Below are 18,971 nucleotides of genomic sequence, written 5' to 3'. Positions count from 1 at the left end.
TATAATTACTCTTATTTTGTAAAAATGGTAAAATGCAGTGCAAACAAATCATAATGATAATAGAATCTTCATTATTTGTAGATTAACTAAATTCCTTCTCTAGCCGTAAATATCTGATGCCAAATCATTGTAAAAAAGGTATGAACAACTATTGCACAATATAGCAATCATATGAGTTACTTACTGGAGATAGAGTTAGAGAAAGCAATTAGTGCGTTGCGGATTTTTTGCATAAAGTCAGGGTTTAAGCGTGAGTGAAATTAAACGTGTATTTCTGTTTTTTTTTCTGAATTTCATGAATTATTAATCCAAATATAGCTTATGTTACACAAAAAAAGAAGAAATTATGTTCCCCAACTATTTAGATTATACAACATGTTGAAATAATAAATTAAATGCATTTCATTGTGAATCTCCGCTGAATACGAGCTTAACGAGCAAATATTAATGCTCAAACCCAATTTAACCAGCTCTATTAACGAGTTGAATGAAGTTAGGCCGGTCTGGTGGTATAGTCGTCAACTCGTACAACTTAACTACATGCCCATCATGGATTCAAGCCCCGATTGGACCGTGCTCTCATAGTAGGACTGACTATCCTGCTATGTGTAAACCAGTAAGAGACTGACTGAAAGCTAAGCCCACTAGTGGTGGTAAAGGGAGGCCTTTAACACTAGTGGTGGTAAAGACAGGCCTTTAACCGGCAACGGTTGTTGTAGCCAATGAAGAAGAAGATTAACGCGTAATAGTTCGCATAAGGAGCAATACAATTTGTGTTCCTGATGCGTGTTTGTGCATTAATTTAATTTTGATTATTGCTGAGGCATATAAGAGCTTCGATACTAAACATTGTTTAATAGAAAACTATTGTCAGGAGGAAAAGTGGTAAATTGGACTACGCAAAACTCATTACGAGGGGTTCTACTGTATAGGATACAAATTCGAATTGTTGAAGTATTTAATGGTTCCCATTTTTGAATGGAATATGAAGTGTGTAAAAAACGAATGACCTACCGCTAAAATGGGTTTTAGTGCCGGATTAGTTAGTTAGTAAGAAAAATTGTTTATTTATATGTATCGTATGATATTATATCATTTGTCACCTTCATCACCTTCATAATATTTACCAAACCAAAAAAAAAAAAAAAGGTTTTAATCTATTAACACAACATAAATGATCACACAACTATTAGGCCGGTCTCGTAGTACAGTCGTCAACTCGTACGACTTAACAACATGCCCGTCATGGGTTCAAGCCCCGAATAGACCGTGCCGCCATACGTAGGATTGACCATCCTGCTATGGGGGGAAATCAATTAGTCACTGAAAGCCAAACCCACAAGAGGTAAAGGCAGGCCTTGACCGACAACGGTTGTTGAGCCAAAGAAGAAGAAATGATTACAAACTGATAACAATCCTACAATCCTTGATGGTGGAACCATTCAGGGTATCTTTCCACCTCAACTTAGGCATACCACATCCCCTCTGTCCTTGTGGACGGCCTAAAATGACATTACGGGCTGGGTCGACCGGATCCATGTGTATAACATGACCAACACACTGGAGCCTGCTGGTGAGCTTGATATGCTGAACGACAACAAGATCGTCGATGTATCGGCTCCTTCATTGGTCTTCCACATGTAAGGGGCCAAAAATCCTTCTGAGCATCTTCTTCTCGAATGTGACGAAGAAGGTTTCACAGTGTTCATGTCGCAGAGGTGTATGTGATTACTGGTACTATAAAGGTACTGGTACTATAAAGTCGCAGCTTTGTCCATTGCGACAGGTTATTTGAGGTGAACTACTTTCTCAGGCTAAATAATGGTTGGCAGCCAGTTTCTTACAGCATCCATCCAGCGCTGTCGGTGCTAACCTTTGACCCGAGATAGGTGAAATCTTGTACGACTTTAAAACTGCGTCCGCCTAACGTTACGTCACTCCTACGTAAGTTTGGATTTTTTAGTAGAGAGGTCTTTGTTAGAATGATTGATGTACAAGCCTAGGTTCTTTGCCGCCTGCTCGTTTCCTTGACCGGCTTCAGCTACATAGAAGTGCCACAGATCAATGATGACATAAAGAATCCTGGTCCTTATAGATGAATGTTGCAACAGAAATACCAGAAAATTGAATAAGAATGGTTCACAATATGTTTGAGGTCACCTGGTGAACAGTCTGCCTTTGAAAGATTGTACCGAACTGTTAAAGTCGAACAGTGTGTAAACCTCATTGAACGAACTGCTCATGGATGGTTAAGGGTCACCTGATCCATAATTGGTGTGACAACGGGGGATCACGAACAGTGGTCATGGGCGTAGTGGTACCGTTTGGGCTTATAGTTATAGGTCGTGTAGCTCAAGCAGTATAGGGCTGTCAATGTTACCAGTTAGCAGGCCTGCTACAAATAGATGCTAAGCAATTTGTCGCCTATCCTGGCCAATGAGCATGAGACAATCCTCATATGACGGATGCTAACAGCCAGGTTCTTATGGTAGTAGGGAAACTGAATAACGGGAGAGTTTACGTTGGATGGATTCCTGTTGATCTGATAGGTGCTGGGTCGAGGGGTTCCAGACCACGGTGGTATACTCGAGCACTGGTCTTATGATGCTACAGTAGATAGCTTTAAGACACATGGGGTCCTTACGGACACAAGTCTTTTGCCATACGGAGAACAAATACATCATCAATGTATGCCAGGATGTGGGTTGACTTATAGAATATGGTTCCCAAAGTCTCTATTCTCGTGTACCGGATGGCCCTCTCTACCGCTAAGTTGAATAGGAGACAGGCCAGATCGCCCCTTGGCGCAGACCTTTGGTGGCTGAGGCTTAAGGCAAAAGGCCCTTAGAGTTTTCCAACTTCACCTAGCAAGTGCCGTTGGTCATAGTTATTCTAACTAGCCTTATCAGTTTGGCCGAGATTCCAAAAGATAGCGCTGTATAGTTTTACCCTGTCTATGCTATTATATGCGGCATTGAAATGAATACAGGGTTTGCCTAGTCAGTTTCGAATGTAAACATTGTTATCCTTTCTTCTTTTTTCTTTGGCACAACAACCGGTTGTCGGTCAAGGCCTGTCTGTGCCCACTAGTGAAGTGAGCTTGACTTCTAGTGACTTATTGTGTGCGAACAGACGGCGTCCACGGGCCTGCCCACGCTCGAATGCAGAGCCGATGGCATACGATTCTATCTTCACCATTAACATGTGAGGGACAGAGCTTATACCCCGAACGTACCCGAAAGGTATGCATGCTTCACTCGTCAGGATCAAAAGGCAAGGACAAAGCAAAAGAGACACAGAAAAATTTCCTCACGGCTGGCTGCACATGCGTTGTCTATGCGTCTCGCTCGGTATCACAGCGGCATACGGCAGGTAAGCAGTACAAATGCTGCTCTACCTGATACGCACACATGTTTATCGAACACAACTATTCGGTTCGGCTCGGTAAACTTCACGAGGACGCCGGAACAAAAGAGCGCAGACTTTTTCATGATTTTGTATGACTTAGGCTGTTTTGGACCGTGCGTGTAGGCGCTGACATTGATTACCATAGCAGGATAATCAAGTCATACGTTTGGGAGCACAGTCTATTTGGGGCTTGAACCCATGATGGGCGCGTTCGAGTTGACGACTGTACCACCAGACCGGTCCAAACATTCAACTTCAACGGGCTACTACCATCGTTTTTCACCGGGGTTTGAAGCCGGACCATCGTTTTTCACCGGGGTTTGAAGCCGGATCGAAGTGTTGAAAATCATGCTAAAGAAATTAAAAATTATTGTGAAGGAAATGAAATCAAAGCAACTTACATCTGCTGAAAAATATCTTGGATGCGGTGAATAATTATGCGTACATTCGAAAGTGACTTGCAAAACCCTGTAACAATGTTTACATTCAAAACTGGCTTGGAAACCCTGTAAAGAGATGGTACATGTTATATCTGTATGCTGCCATCGATTCACTATTTCAAACCCCAGTAACAATTCGATTATATGTTTTTGTATAAAATGTTTCTTTTGTATCTAAGAGAACGTTTTTAAATTTGGTTAATACGTTATTTCCTGAGACGTGTTGGTTCCTCTTATGTAAAACTATTTAGAAGTCTTCAGCACCCAAACAAGAAAAATAATGGTACGGAAGTAACGGCATTTTGTTTTGTCGCAATCGTAACCGTTTCCAGCCTAAAAAACCGGAAGCAATGAAAACATTTATGGTAAAACTGTCCAACGGCTGGGTGATCATCGTTGCAGACAAGTTGTTTTTTTTTATGCCAAATGAAAACAGTTTTGCTGATGTAACAAAACATATCACGTCCAGGTGGCTGCAAGCGTATTTTATCATCGTCGTGTTTATGGCGAGTGTCATTTATGCATGTAAGATCTTGCATCGCTTTCTTTCTGTTTTGTTGTGTATGCTTCAATACAACACACATCACACTCACACACACCCTCCTGGACTCCAGTTCAGGGTGCGAATATATTTTGTCGGATGAGAAAGTCGGAGAAATTGCGTAATGGTTGGCTGACTTTGGTAACGTGCGGTGTTTGTGTGTGTGTGTGTGAGAGAGAGGGAGTGTGTGTGTGTGCTTTTGGATGTTGTTGTTTTCGAAGAGATCGCTCGATCGCACCAAACGGTACAGGTGCAAATGTCAGCGTGGTGATCGGTGAAGCATCTAAGCGGAGAGCAGCATGGTGCAGTTAATTATTGAATGGTGATCGTTCGATTGATTGAGTACTTCTCATTCCCACTAAGCTCGTATGACGAGTGACATCGATTTTGCCACGGTTCAGAAATGCATCTCTAGATCACCACAACCAAACCAAACGAAACGACCATGGACATGCGGTGTAGCTATGATAGGGGGTTTCTTTTCACTTGCAGCGTCTTCGTATCATTGCTGCCGTGTGTCAATCAAAAGAGATGGTATAGAAATGAAACCTCTGGACACTGAATCGCTCATTTGTTACTGAACTTGGTCTGTATAGCAACAAAGTAGTGCAAATGTTTCCAACTAATAACAACATGATTTGTTAAAAAACTAAAACTGCAATATGATATAAAACATTATTTAGACGGCTTAGTCCAGACACTTGTGTAAAGAAGATTAAATATTATTTCGGTAAAATGGTTACAACAAAGTACAACAAAGAATGAAGGTAAAACGAACAACAGCAACTACAACAAAAACATTTTGCGCAGATAATAGCGGTGGTGGGTGCATGCTTGTACCGCTTTTGAATTTTTGCAACAATTCGTTATAGGTCAGGATGGATTGGCCACCCGCTTGAAGAGTATAGAGAGAAGCGGTGAGGTGAGCATTGCAACAGTGGTACTTTCACTTTAAATTTTTTTAATCACAACTAATCTGAGAGCGCATGCATTTTTTCAACCATAACCAATCTGTGAGTGTGGTGTGATGGTGTTATAGAGGAAACTTTCATTTTCCCGATGCTTTGCCCCTTGTTGTTGTTGTTGTCGGATGCGCTGCCAGTAAAACCATCTCAATTGTGATTTGTAATTGCGTTTTACCCTTTTCCGTTTAGCGGACCGGATGCTCACACAGGTTAATAGCTGGTAGAAACGATTACTTCTCAAGAACGTAAAGTTCCTACGGCCAATGCATAAAGAGCTTGATGGTCGTCACGCCAAATTGGGGTTGAAGCCAATGATGGTTGAAATGTGCGATAGGTTGGTTTCTTCATTTAGAAGCACGCGTGCTTAAAATAGTGTTGTAGCTTGTTGTTGAGAGCTTACAATATTTTCCCGAGCCAACAGATCGAGCCGACAGTCTTCCCCAAGTCGTTGGGCGGAGATTTTGTTATTTACTTGGGCAGCAGCAATCAAAACAAAAACACAGCTGAAGAAAACCATTCCCAGTACGTACGTACGCAAGTGTGTGCGGCATTACTCACTCCCTCCATAGGTTTGCTGATCGACATCTGTGTCGTTTCAAATATCCGCCAGCAACAAACGTCCACAAAGGTCTTCACAAGTCGACGGCCTTTGGATTGTTGTGTAGTGTTGTAGTGTTAGGCATGCGCATCGGGCAGTTTTCTGAATGCGTGCACCATTCATTCATTCATTCATGCTTAGAATGCAGTTGAGAATGACGGAGAGAAATCGAAGAATCTGGTTCCGTTTGTCGGAGCAGACAATCACGACGACGGTACGTTTGTCCATAGGTTAGAGCTTCCGGTGTGAACAAATTTTAACGCGGTGTGCTTGTGTGTGTGTGTCTGTATGTGTGTATTAGCGGGACGCACTTTCGCCGTTGTTGTGGTGATTTAGTTACCGCTGTGGAGAACAGAACAGAGCGCAAAGGACACAGTAGAGGCCAGACCGCCGGAATTGAAATAATATTTGGTGTGCATCACTCTTCATGCAAGTACAAATTAGTTGTGGCTTAAAAAATGGTACAGCTACTCGAGTGCCCAAGCGAGATGATGATGGTTTAGTTATATTTTGTGAGTGCATTAGTCCGCACCAGCCAATGCCCAAGTCGAAGCGTGAATAGTGTGAGTTTAAAGTGTGTAAGCATTGATAAGAGAGTCGAAGACGCAGCATAGTTTACAATAGTGATGTTCTTTGGTGTTTCTTTGGTTCGAAAGCGCAATCTTTATTGTAAGTTTAAAGTTCACACAGCTGCATGGGCGGTGTGTTGAGATTAAACCATTCTTGATTTCATTTTTCCAAAGAATTTATATTATTGTGTAACAGTTGTCGGTATAAATGATTTGTGGGATTGTATTTATTATACGCGTGCTGAAATACTCTTCCAGTTTAGTGTCCAGTGTATTGTAAATTTTTGTGTAAAAATATTAATTAATTGAAATCGATTGTTCCTGGACGTTTTTTTTATACAAAAGTGATACAGCTAAAATAATATTATCTGCTGCGTAAGAAAAACTAATAGTGATTCTCAAGACGAGAAAAGAACAACTCGAAATTTAAACCAGTGTTATTCAGCGGACAAAACATGTTTCAATGCATTATACAGCAACGTAATGGATGGATCCATCAACCGAGTCCCGAATTTCGGGATGTCTTTCCAGGTAATATGTTTTCTAAAGCTACTATTGCAAAGAGCACACGTTTTGTATGTGAATTTGTTTTATTTGAAATTGTGGTTGAGTTGAATACTTTTCTGATTATACATAACGACCGTTTTATTGCGTCATCTCCAAATAGAACAATTCAGTTATTTCTTATAGATCGCATGAATACGTTTACTGTTGAAATAGTAAATGTCGATTTAGTAATAATTTAAATTTTAATTTGTGTGCACCAAGGCTATTTTGACATTGTTTTCTTTGTTTTGCAATTATTTTCGGTAGAATATGTGTGTTACACCGGAAATGGGTGACTATTCTGCATATGCAAATGGTAAGAGCGTAGCGCAGAAGCAAATCAAAGGTGTATTGTCATTCAAACGTTGCATATGCATAATTGAATGAATTACTTAGCAAACCATATGCCAATGTGTGTGATTGTCAATGAGAGCATCACTGGTGCTGATGACCTGCTGAAGTCTGATGCCTGTTTTACTCGTTGCAGTTGCGTGAATCGAGTGCCTTACTTTGCCTCCCGCATCATCTGGCATTACAACAGTTCGTGTTGATGTACATGTGCGTGTCACAAAATCTTACGAATACATTGAACCTAACTTTCGTTTACGTTTGAGTGCGGGGGCGGAGTGCATGAGAAGAGAGCTAAAAACAGTGACGAAAAGCTTCGCCAAAATATGTAATTAAACTAAATTATAAAACAAATGATACAGTTTCAGTGTTTGGTAATTATTTAGTCGTTTTTTGGTCGATGTTGATCGGATGCAAGCAAAATTTATCGAATAATGTCTTATTTAAAATCATCGTTTTTCCACGAAAACGCGTAAAGAACGTGCATGCGTAGGAGGGCGTTTCAGTGTAAGTTTTCTGAACAGCAGCTGCAAAACAAATCGGACCCGATTCTATTAGGGGAGAAATGAATGTTTTGTCAAGAACGCTCTTCGAGTGGGGTGTGGTGTATTTCCTGGTTCTTTGCTTCGACGTAACACAACGAAAGATTAAAGGGAGAATGTGCCCCCGCTGCCCGGCCCGGCCTTTTACGAACGAATCAGTAATCCACAATACACGGTGACTCATCACCGAAGAACGAGGATAGTATAATAAAAGGGATGCAGTTTGAACTTGGTCTGTAGCGGGTTTGAAATACGAAATTGTTGGAGTAAACGAAACAAAACTGAGCATTTAAAATGATAGTTAGTTTCATGCATACTGCACATTATCCGGAATATACGATACATGTACGTAGAACATAACCGAATTGTTACTCCTTGTTATTTACTTAGGAAGTTTACTTTTCCGGGAGCCACCATGATGAAATTATAATTTTTAATATTTGGAATGGAAAAGAGCTTAAAATTACTTTTAATAATATTATTGTATTATTTCAATTTTTATTTTAAAAAGTTCGATAGGATTTTAATATTTTTCATGAAACTTTTAAATGAACAAAATCTGTCGTGGAAATGACAATTTTTGAATTGATATGCTTATTCCCGAAACTATTAATCGTAAATATACCAGAACGGAAATGTTCACTTAAGATATGTTTGTATATTTCGAAGAATTTGCAAAAAATGACAAGTTGTTCCTTTCTTTTCAATTGCAGATATCAGACAACAGCTGAACGAGCAGCTCAAATTTCTGGATGTTCGCATGGAAGCACAGATTGCGCTCGTACAAGAGCTGCAAGATTTTTTTCGACGACGAGGCGAGGTAGAACTTGATTACAGCAAGAGCTTGGACAAGCTAGCTAAAAGCTTGCAGCTTCGACACAAAGAGCAGCGGCAAAAGTAAGTTACTTGAAGAAATAATTCTTCCCCAACAAATGTAGTAGACTACTTATCTCTTGCTGTCGATTTATTTTCGTTTTCAGGCGTGAGCAATGGCCAATGTTCTCTTCTTACTCTTGCTGGCAACAGCTTGTCAATCAAACCAAATCCCTATCTAGGGATCATGCAGCAATGTCGGAGATTTACTCTACACATTTGGTAGCACGTTTGCAGACAGTGTGGGACGACGTTCAACGTATCTACAGAAAGGTATGGAAACAACCATTTCGGTGGAAATCTAGAGCAGTAGTGTTAAAGTATATACTTTGATTTTTCAGTGTCGAGAAATTGGGTTTGAAACGCACGTTGAAATATTGCGAATTTTACAAGAACTGCACACGAACATGAAAACGTACCACACGTTGCAAACGGAAGCAAAGGAAGCAGAAAAAAAGTTGCGACTTGCTGAAAACCAGCGGATGAAGCTGCAGCAGAGTGTGCCGAAGGAAAAGCTGGAGCGTAGCAAAAAGTATCGTTTGATCGAGAAAGAGGTACTGAAAAGAAAAAACAAGTACACAGACGCAAGACTGAAGGCGCTCAAGGCAAAGAACGAGTATCAGCTGTGCCTGGAAGCTTCCAATACGACGATCCACAAATATTTTGTCGAAGACTTGAGCGATCTAATTGATGTAAGTATTTGTACACACAAACAGGGAGATTGTGTTTATGTCGGATGGGTTGGATTATAGTTGGATGATGTTGATATAATTTCAGTGTATGGATCTGGGTTTTCATTCGGTCGTCTCGCGTGCACTGCTGATGCACGTTTCCGCAGATCAGGGTCGTTGTCGAGCGGTGCTACATAATGCCGAAACCCTATCACATATCGTCAACTCAATGGACAGTCGGGCGGACAAACAGAAATTTCTTGAACAACACAGTGCAGCTTTTATGATTCCAAAACGGTTAGAGTTCCAGGGACAGGACGAAGATGTAGAACCGGAGCTGCAAAAAGCGTTGCATCAAGAAATGGAATCTCGGCTTATGCAGCTAGAACAGCGCGTGAACAATTTGCGTATGGAATCGGAGGAAATTTGGAAAACCCTGGAAACAGCTGAAATCAATCTGCTTGACATACTCAATACTAAGGATTATGATTGTACTAGTGCTTTCGGTGACGGTGCGGTTGCTTTTCAGAAGCCCGAAAATACGTCCGTAAAACTGCGATCAGACAAAAATGAAATAGAAGAATTCTACATAACGGTAAGGAAGGAAAAGTCTAAGATGTGGTGGGACTCTGCTCTTTAATAATTTCAAAATGTATGTGTTGATTGTTTTGTTTGTTTCAATAGAAAATTCGCGAATACATTCTTGCAACATCGCGAATAGCGCGGTTAGATTCAAAAGCAGAATACCTGCGGAACGCTTTGGCAAAAGATTCAGCTATCAAAACAGATACCCTTACAAAATCGAACGTCCCGAAACGGAAGCGTATCGGTCGTATGAACAAATCGGGTCGACCAAAACTGTTCGGTGGTTCGCTTGAGGAATACTTGGAAGTTTCGGGGGAAGAAATTCCGCTCATTGTGCGAAGCTGCATCAGAGTCATCAATCTTTTTGGTAAATTATTAGTTTATTTGGCACGAATGTTTCAACTTGTAACACACATATTAACTATTTCCTTCGATGTTTAGGTTTACATCACCAAGGCATATTCCGTGTTTCAGGATCTCAAGTAGAAATAAGTAACTTTAAAGAAGCCTTTGAACGAGGTGACGATCCGCTAGCTGAAATGACCGATGCGTCCGATATCAATTCTGTCGCTGGTGTGTTGAAACTGTATTTACGCGAACTTCGAGAACCACTGTTTCCTTTAATTTACTTTGATCATTTCGTTCAACTGGCACGTAAGTAACTTACAAACAACCTTGGTCGAATTACTTGCAAACCATCAAAATGAGAATGATCCATTATGTTTGATCTCTTTGCAGAGCTTGAATCCAAGCAAGATATCGTATCGGGTATAAGAAAGTTTTTCCAAAGTCTCCCAAAGTCAGTTGTAGTGGTTATTCGGTATCTTTTCGCATTTTTGAACCAGTAAGTATGAGTAGAGCAGTTACGCCAAAGTATATAACCGAAACGAGCACATACAATAATGCAAGCACCACTTTGTACCCATAGCTTATCAGAATATTCCGATGAAAATATGATGGATGCTTACAACTTGGCAATCTGTTTTGGTCCCACACTGATGCCAGCGCCCGAGGATAAAGACCAAGTGCAGTATCAGAATCAAGTAAATGAGCTGATAAAGAACATCATTGTCCATCATGCAGAACTCTTCCCGAAGGATCTTGGTGGAATTCATTACGAAAAGTTTATCACTTCAGAAACGTTTGAAGACATGTATGTTTACTTTCTTTTTAATGTTTACAAAAATACACTAAATTTTGATTTATGTTTTTTTTCTTTGTTTATGAATTGTTTGTTATTGTAATCAAATCTTTATTTCAAATCAAATCTTTAATTTTGAATTTTGTTCCTCAGTGATGTTGGAGACTCACCCACAGAGCAAGTGTCGGAAGATCCGGATTCAGAAGTGTATCCATCAGAGGATGAGTCAGACACATTTGAAGCAATCGTTCAGTTTGATTTCAATGCACGTTCCGAGAGGGAATTATCGTTACGGAAAGGGGATACTGTGATACTGTACAATCAGGTGCGTTCACCACTGCTTGTAGTGCAAGGTAAATCGTTTTAATGCGTATTTTTATCTTTTACCACCGACAAAGGTTTCCAACGATTGGTGGCGAGGTGCAGTAAACGGTAAAACTGGACTTATTCCAGATAAGTACATATCGCTAAAAATCAAGTCAGTATTTTACTATTGGTTGAAAAATGATGTCAATGATTTACTCATGCGTTGCTATTCTTGTGTTTCAGGGATGAAGAGCGCGATAAAAGTGAACATTTGAAATCTTCCAGTTCAGAAGAATCCGTCCGAAAGCGTCGTCCCAGTGGAAACATTTCACTTAACAGTCAACTTTCGATTTGTACACAAAACTCGAACACCCTCTCGAATATAACGTGCGGTAGTGATTATACCGCTTCGACTATAAGCGCTACAACGGCATCTGCCGGTGGACACAGTGCAACTGGCAATGGTGCGACAACTGCAGCTGGTGGTACACCTAGTGGCAGTGGAGCCGCGGGAACTTCTGCCGGATTAATTCAAACGTCATTGCCTTCTCCCGGGCATCCGCAATATCAAACAATTCAGAATTCTTCACAAGGAGGCTCATCTGGCCACCATTCTACATCTTCTCAGTCACAGCCTCCACAGCAATCTATTGCGATAGTAACACATCAGCCACCGTTGCCATCGACACACCATGCTCCTCCGCTGATTGGCGAAAAGTTGGGCAATGAACGAAAGGATACCGACTTCATACACTATGATAGTGTGGATCACCTGAAAGCATCGCCATACAGCTACCACGACGAACCGCACTCGTTCGAAAACTCTTTCGAGTTTGTCGAAGACATGGCTCTTTTCACATACGAGGTACTGGAGACAACTGTATAATGCTACAATATCTTTTTGTTGTATTTTGTTGCAATATTTTGGAGTTCATTCCCCTTACCTTTGAATGTTCCGTGCTTCTCATACAGCCGTATTTGCTTGTTATCGTTGTTTGTGTACCGCTTTTTACCATGCGTTCAATGTTACTTGTGTTTGCAACGTTGTGTGCATCCTGAACAAAGCTCTATCCATTCAGTTTTTGTCTTCAAAACAGTGAGTGACGCGATCGTGCTATTTGTTTGTTTATGCATTTAAGTAACTGAAACTAAAGCGTCATAACGTTTAATAATACTTACTTATCCGTTTAATAATATCCTCTTCAAATATGTAGGTGCAAATGAACCTACAGTCATACACATTCTCAGTTAGAAAAACAGATTTAAGCAAACAAATGTGTTATGAGCCATTGTTTGTAATTAAGATCTCTGGGCTAAGAATTTTCTTTTATTAGCATTATTGTACGATGTAAGTCAATTGCAGTATAAACGCGCCTATTTCTGTGTAGTTATTGCTACTGTATTGATTATCGAGTTAGGGTTTAAGGATAATAGATTAGGAATCTAGAAAAGTTAATGATCCTTAAATTGCATGTGAGTGTTTGTTTAATACGTTTAGTAATAATTCTTTCATTCAATGTGTTGCGCCGTAGATGCCTATTTTTCCCCGCGAATTTTGTTCTTTCTTGGTGTTAGTTGCTACCATCTGTCTCTTTTGCATCAAATAAAGACAGTAGTGGATTGATACAGAACATGTATATGTATATAAACATCGACACATTTGAAAGCAAGGACAGGACAGTACACACAGTGGATGTAAAATGTTTAGTTCTAAAGCATATGTTGAATAAGGAAACATATTAGACACCGTGTATTATTTAGCTAATAGAACACTAACACTAGATATGCAATCGATCAAAACAAAACAAAAAAGAGTGCCACTTTTCGTTTTATTACAATTGACCTTTTTGATGCTGTCAGTCAATAAAAGGAAGAAAAACATGACAATGATAACTAATTAAAAACATACGTTTAGTTACACTGTTTGCATGCAAATAGACTAAAAATAAATAAAAGGCAGCTTTTCACGTCATATTACATATGATGAAGCACACTAGTTATTAAAGCAAAGTAGAAGCACAAAAATGACGAACGTAGGTAAAGTCTAAGCTCGAGGAATAAACTTTAAACATCACGTGAATTATACATTCATCCGTAATCAAACTTGTACCTCTAGTTCCATTTGTTGTTGTAATATTAACAAACTGAGATTGAAATGTTGCGATCTGACTAGACCAAACGTTTTGAGCTATTTTGTTTGGTATGTCGATGGTGTTTACATTCATTCAGTCGCTTCCTATCGTTTTTGGTAAATATACCTATTGCTATGTATCTTTTTTTGTGAATCGATTTTAAGTATTTTTCATAAATCATCGAGCAACGTCCACAGTTTCCAGGCTTTTAAATGTACGAGAGGTGAGCGTATGTTTACATACATAAAACTATTAGCTTTTTAGATTGATTTACTGACGTCTTAGCACTTGCCTAGAAATAAAAAGAATTTCTTTATCCATTTCACCACGCTTACTAACAACCACATAACGTTGCTTAAACTTGCAGTGAAACGCCACTTAATAATGCTTCCAGAACCGTATCTATTATGCGTACATCCTAATTTATAATTTAATCAAAGTTAAAAATAATATTTGAATAACAAAGATTCGATAATCATCGGTGCATTTGATGTATGTACTTGCTATTAATATACACGATACTTTACAGGTTAAGCTAAATTGTCCTGATATCGTAGTTGTTGGCAGTGTATGTTGAAACTGTCGGTTGTTACAGGTCACAAGGGAAATTTATTTACACAAGTTTATCGAAGAAGTTGAAGTTCAGTTATTTTGTCCTTTTTCAATATTATTTGCATTAGTAATGCCTTTAACATGTTTTCATTAGTGATGTTTATGCTTTTATTTTGCTATATAATGCCATATGACCATCTTTGGCCTTGCTCCATTAACTCTCACGTTTAATTGCTTATTTTATTCTCGTTCACAACATTAATTGCTTGTTTTGTGTATAATTCATAGAAAAGCTGTAATAACTTTGAACTGCTTTATCTTTATTTTAGACATCAAAACCATCGGAACCGATTTATGCCGAACCGACCAAAATTACTACGAACCGCGAGAAATCACCAGCGGCTGACAGTGGCACAAGCAGCAACAGCAACGAAGATGAAATGGATAGCGTGGAAATCCGACCCCGGCTTGGCGGAATGGGAGAACCATCAGAGCATAGCAAATCGACTCTTGGTTTGAATCGCCGCAGCGAAACGACTCTATCCACCGGCAAAACAATCGCTGTTGACGGTGAACCATCGGCCGTGGATGACCAATCCGATCAATCCCGACCAATGCGAAAGTATCACGCGAAGAGCTTCAGCCTGTCAGAGAACAAACTATCCCTAGTTGCTGGTGGCGGTGGATCAGCAACGCTAAATGTGTTTCAACAGAACCGCGACCTGTGGCAGAAACGCGCTGCACAAAGCTCATACCAAAACCTAACAACGTCGCGCATTCTAAGTCGTAACCGAATTGCACCAGATTTGGTGATGGATCTTCCGCCCTCCGCCATTAGCAAGGAAACCGCACACGCATCAAGAGAATCTTTAGACACCGAGCTAGAGGATATGACCTCAGCTGAACGGTTTGCTGCTCAGAACCAGTGTACATTGAAAAAGAACGAACGATTTTCGAATGAATCTCCTGTGTATGAAAATAACACGGTGAAAAAAGAGGTAAAGCTGGATGTGAAAGGAGCAACGGTGACTGATAAACCGAAAGCAGAAGTGAAGCCACAAGAAAACAGTATTAAAAGTTCAAGCACGGCTGCAACTGAAGCTTCAAAATCATTAGAAGGTTGTAGTGCTGACGCTGGGAAAGAAGACGAATCACGAAGATTGTCAGCAATTACCGTCCCCGTTGCGTCTTCCTCGTCTACAACAAGTGTGGCCGCAAGTGCGGTCACTGACGTGGCCGAATTAGAAGTTGCTTCCTCTTCAAACGAAACTGAACTATCGCTAGCGCCATCGTCGTTACCGGGAAAAGAACTTAGCAAGAGTCCGATCCCTGTGCGCAACACACAGAAATTTGTGTCCCAGTTTGCTGATTTACATCTAACTGGCGGCTGTCTGATGAAGTCAACCGAAGGGACGTCGGCAGCAAGCGCCTCTTCCATGACGCAGGAGCAACAAGCAAAGAATCTGAGCTCATTCAAACCGCAAGTAAAAGTGAAGCCACAAATACTGAAAAAGCCCCAGGTGCTACCACCGCAAACGCCCGAAATGCAACGCCGCAATGCAGACTAGAAGTGGGCTCTGTTCTCACGCTCTAATACGTTCAACATGTAAATATGTGTGCACGTAGCAAATGGAAGCGATGAGAACATTATCACCTGATAAAGCATGGCAAAGCGGTCAGGTTGAGATGCGCTTCGTCTTTCTGTATGGTATTTCTGGTATACACGGTGAATGCTACTACAGAAAGGAAAACGCATGAGACTAACAGACAGAATGCGTACAGCGTGAAGCGTAAAGAGATTGGCATGAAAGTGACTGATTGCAAAATGATGCAAAGTGTACAACCTTTGCAAGAACCTTGACAAAGTAAACATTACACATACATCCATTTTCCGAGGATGTGGTAGTCCGATCGCCATGAATGAAGCCATGATGGAACCTTTTGGTTTGGTAATTAGGCGTAATCAAAGTACAGCGCATTGTTGGTATTTGTTGCGGAATTGATCATGATGCGCAGGAATGGATTGAGTAAAACACCAATATTTCGAATATATACATTGATAAGTGAAAAGTTTTTAATAATTAAGACTGGATCGGTACAATACACAATACTCGTAAAACAGGCGAAATGAAAGCAAAGCTAAACATTGCACACATTAGCTAAAAATATTACCATGGATTTGTAGTTCGTGCACTCATGCGCGAACAGTGCAAACGATTCAACAAGAATGCAAAATGAAGCGAGAATATGGCGAGCAAAGTTGGTCGGCGCGGTGTACCGTGTACCCGTGTACACCAACACCATGCGGACCACACACACACACGTATATGGTAGTGGTGCCTTTTTTACGTATTTGGTTAATCTGCGTAGCATATTTTTATGCTGCGTTAATGATTTTTCTTCAATTACGAGCAACGAACAAAATGAAAGCTTACTGGAATGAGTATATTATTTAACTATGTATGGGTTGTTCTTTTTTCCCATTGCGTGTAAAGCCGTACTGTGTTTTAATGGTACCGTATATTTTGTTGATTTAACAGTTTCAGTGACGGCTATCTTCTTCACTAAGTTGCCGTGCACACCACTTTCGGCGACAGAAACTTCAATCTGAAAGATAAATAACAGTGAACGGACGAACATTGTTCAAAATAAACCATTCTAGACGAAAACCAACACGAAAACAAGGTGCACACGAAACGAAATGTAACCAGAACCAGCAGAGTAGAGTCTGAACGTAGTCTGTAGTAGGTCCATGATATTTCGATCATATAGTAAAGCGTAGAAGTAGGTTGAAAAAAAAAAGATTCAGCGGAAACACAGGACAGGGACGATAGAGCTAAGAGCAAAGGTGATTATGATATAATAACTAGCAATCCTAATCGCAAACATTATACGACTGATAATACAAGCACACGCACAAGGCGCGATATTTTTGATTACGAAACAAATACGGATAGTGGGTGTGGCAGTCAACATCTGGCAGTAAATGAAAAAATATATTTTTTGATTTAACAACAAAACAAAAGGCATCATTTACGAGTATACGTAACACATTCGCTAAATTATATTTTCAATACACACAGAACAGAAGTCCTCCTCTGATTTTTCCTCTCTGGTATCGTTGTTGTAACCTATGAAACACAGTAATTGCAATCTTATCGTATTTAATAATGCTTGACAAACCAAACTCACTTTTACACTGAGCGCAAATCATGTATGTCTGTCTGTGTGTCTGTGTGTGTGTGTAAAGTAATTCTAACAATTTCATCGTCAGCATCATAAAAGTAATCTCCAGCAAACAGCAAATTCATCGCTATTAATAAATAGTGCATTGTGTTACAATAAAACACACCCATATGACTAAAACCATAGTTTCCGCTACACGCAACTACGCTCTATCGCAAGCAGAGAAAGATAAACATATATATATACATACACGTGAATCAATAATAATCTCTTGCTATCTTCGAATCCCTGGTACGACGATTTACATATAGAGCGAGCGAGAGAGAGAGAAAGAGAGAGAGAGAGAGAGAGAGAGAGAGAGAGAGAGAATGCAATGTTAACTAGACTGCAGCAAAGGTACAATAATGTAACGCCGTGTAGTTGCGCCACACACCAGACCGTATCGTTTCCGAAGAGAAAATTTCGTTTCAACAATAAGTGAAATTGGTTTCAATGGCAGCGATATCTGATTTATTTTCTTTCTGTCATTGCAAACATTTAGACCTGTATCAGTTTTTCAATAAAGTATCAGTTCTGAAATAATGTACCTACGATGTGCTGAGAAGAGATAGTGCAGGAGGTTTTACACGATGATCTCTATCGTCCGCTGTTCAACGTACAGGGTTTAGTTAATAATAATGCGTTGGTTGATCATGAGGGCATCAGCACAATGGTGAGATGATCATTAAACGGAATGCCAGTAACCAGGGAGAAAAAGAGGGCGAGAGAGCGAGAGAGCGAGAGAGCGAGAGAGAGAGAGAGAGAGAGAGAGAGAGAGAGAGAGAGAGAGAGAGAGTATGACGGTCGGAGAGCTAGATTCGTTTGGATCCGGCGGTTGGAGAAACATGTCCACACACACGGACGTAATGGAAAAAGTTTTTTCTAATTTTCTTAATTTTCCGGAACCTGCGTTACAGCGTAACAGGGTGTGCTAATAATACACTACCACACTGATAGGACTTTGCAGAAAGAAAAGGAAATGGAAGAGAGAAGGGGGTGGGTTTGCGAAACCAGTGCAGTAGTGTAGCTGCAAGCACAAGCAAAGCAAAACGAAGTATATAACTATAAATACATACTTCCGCAGATTAATTTACACCTAATGGGATGCGAGGTGAATCGAAGGCATCAATTATATACAGAATAAATGTGACACACTAATGAAACCAAACCAAATGGACCAATTTCAATTTAACCAATTCATTATTTCAACCCTCTTCGTAGCAAGCCATGAGTTCAAGTTGTGATCGTTTTCACCGCATGAATAGTATTGACAGTCCAATACTACACAGTGCGATGTTCAAAGCATTTTGCCGCTGTTTTGCCGGTAGTTTGCGCAAGGGGATTTGTTTATACTGGTAATTTGCATCACCCAGGATCGGCCAACCGTTGGCCACAGTTTGGAGACACGTCCTAGCGCGTTTGGCGTTCAGTCATCGGTAACATATCGCTCGTTATCTACGCATTATCCTGTGTGGTATGATAGTATGGTGCGTCGAATAGGCAAACTACTGTGTGGATTTGTTATAGTG

At 40.2% G+C, this 18,971-nt stretch overlaps 1 protein-coding gene across 10 annotated transcripts in view; it reads left to right on the top strand.

The window, feature by feature from the left end:
• LOC120897907 (SLIT-ROBO Rho GTPase-activating protein 1-like) overlaps positions 1-18,971 on the top strand; it is a 32,730-nt gene that overhangs the window by 13,213 nt on the left and 546 nt on the right. For 6 of the 10 annotated variants that reach the window (XM_040303134.1, XM_040303112.1, XM_040303125.1 and 3 more), the window contains 12 exons: positions 8,671-8,854; positions 8,938-9,103; positions 9,172-9,522; positions 9,608-10,096; positions 10,186-10,453; positions 10,528-10,740; positions 10,825-10,930; positions 11,015-11,239; positions 11,381-11,552; positions 11,626-11,705; positions 11,777-12,398; positions 14,547-18,610. In XM_040303134.1, the coding sequence (XP_040159068.1) occupies positions 8,671-8,854; positions 8,938-9,103; positions 9,172-9,522; positions 9,608-10,096; positions 10,186-10,453; positions 10,528-10,740; positions 10,825-10,930; positions 11,015-11,239; positions 11,381-11,552; positions 11,626-11,705; positions 11,777-12,398; positions 14,547-15,785 (4,115 nt within the window). In that variant the 3' untranslated portion in view covers positions 15,786-18,610. Of the gene's footprint in view, positions 1-6,866; positions 7,053-8,670; positions 8,855-8,937; positions 9,104-9,171; positions 9,523-9,607; positions 10,097-10,185; positions 10,454-10,527; positions 10,741-10,824; positions 10,931-11,014; positions 11,240-11,380; positions 11,553-11,625; positions 11,706-11,776; positions 12,399-14,546; positions 18,930-18,971 lie in introns of those variants that run through there. The other 4 variants (XM_040303179.1, XM_040303162.1, XM_040303170.1 and 1 more) reach the window with 2 other exon arrangements.

The sequence above is a fragment of the Anopheles arabiensis genome, chromosome 2, assembly GCF_016920715.1.
Source record: "Anopheles arabiensis isolate DONGOLA chromosome 2, AaraD3, whole genome shotgun sequence".
NCBI lineage: Eukaryota > Metazoa > Arthropoda > Insecta > Diptera > Culicidae > Anopheles > Anopheles arabiensis.
This window is presented reverse-complemented; position numbering and strand designations above follow the sequence as displayed.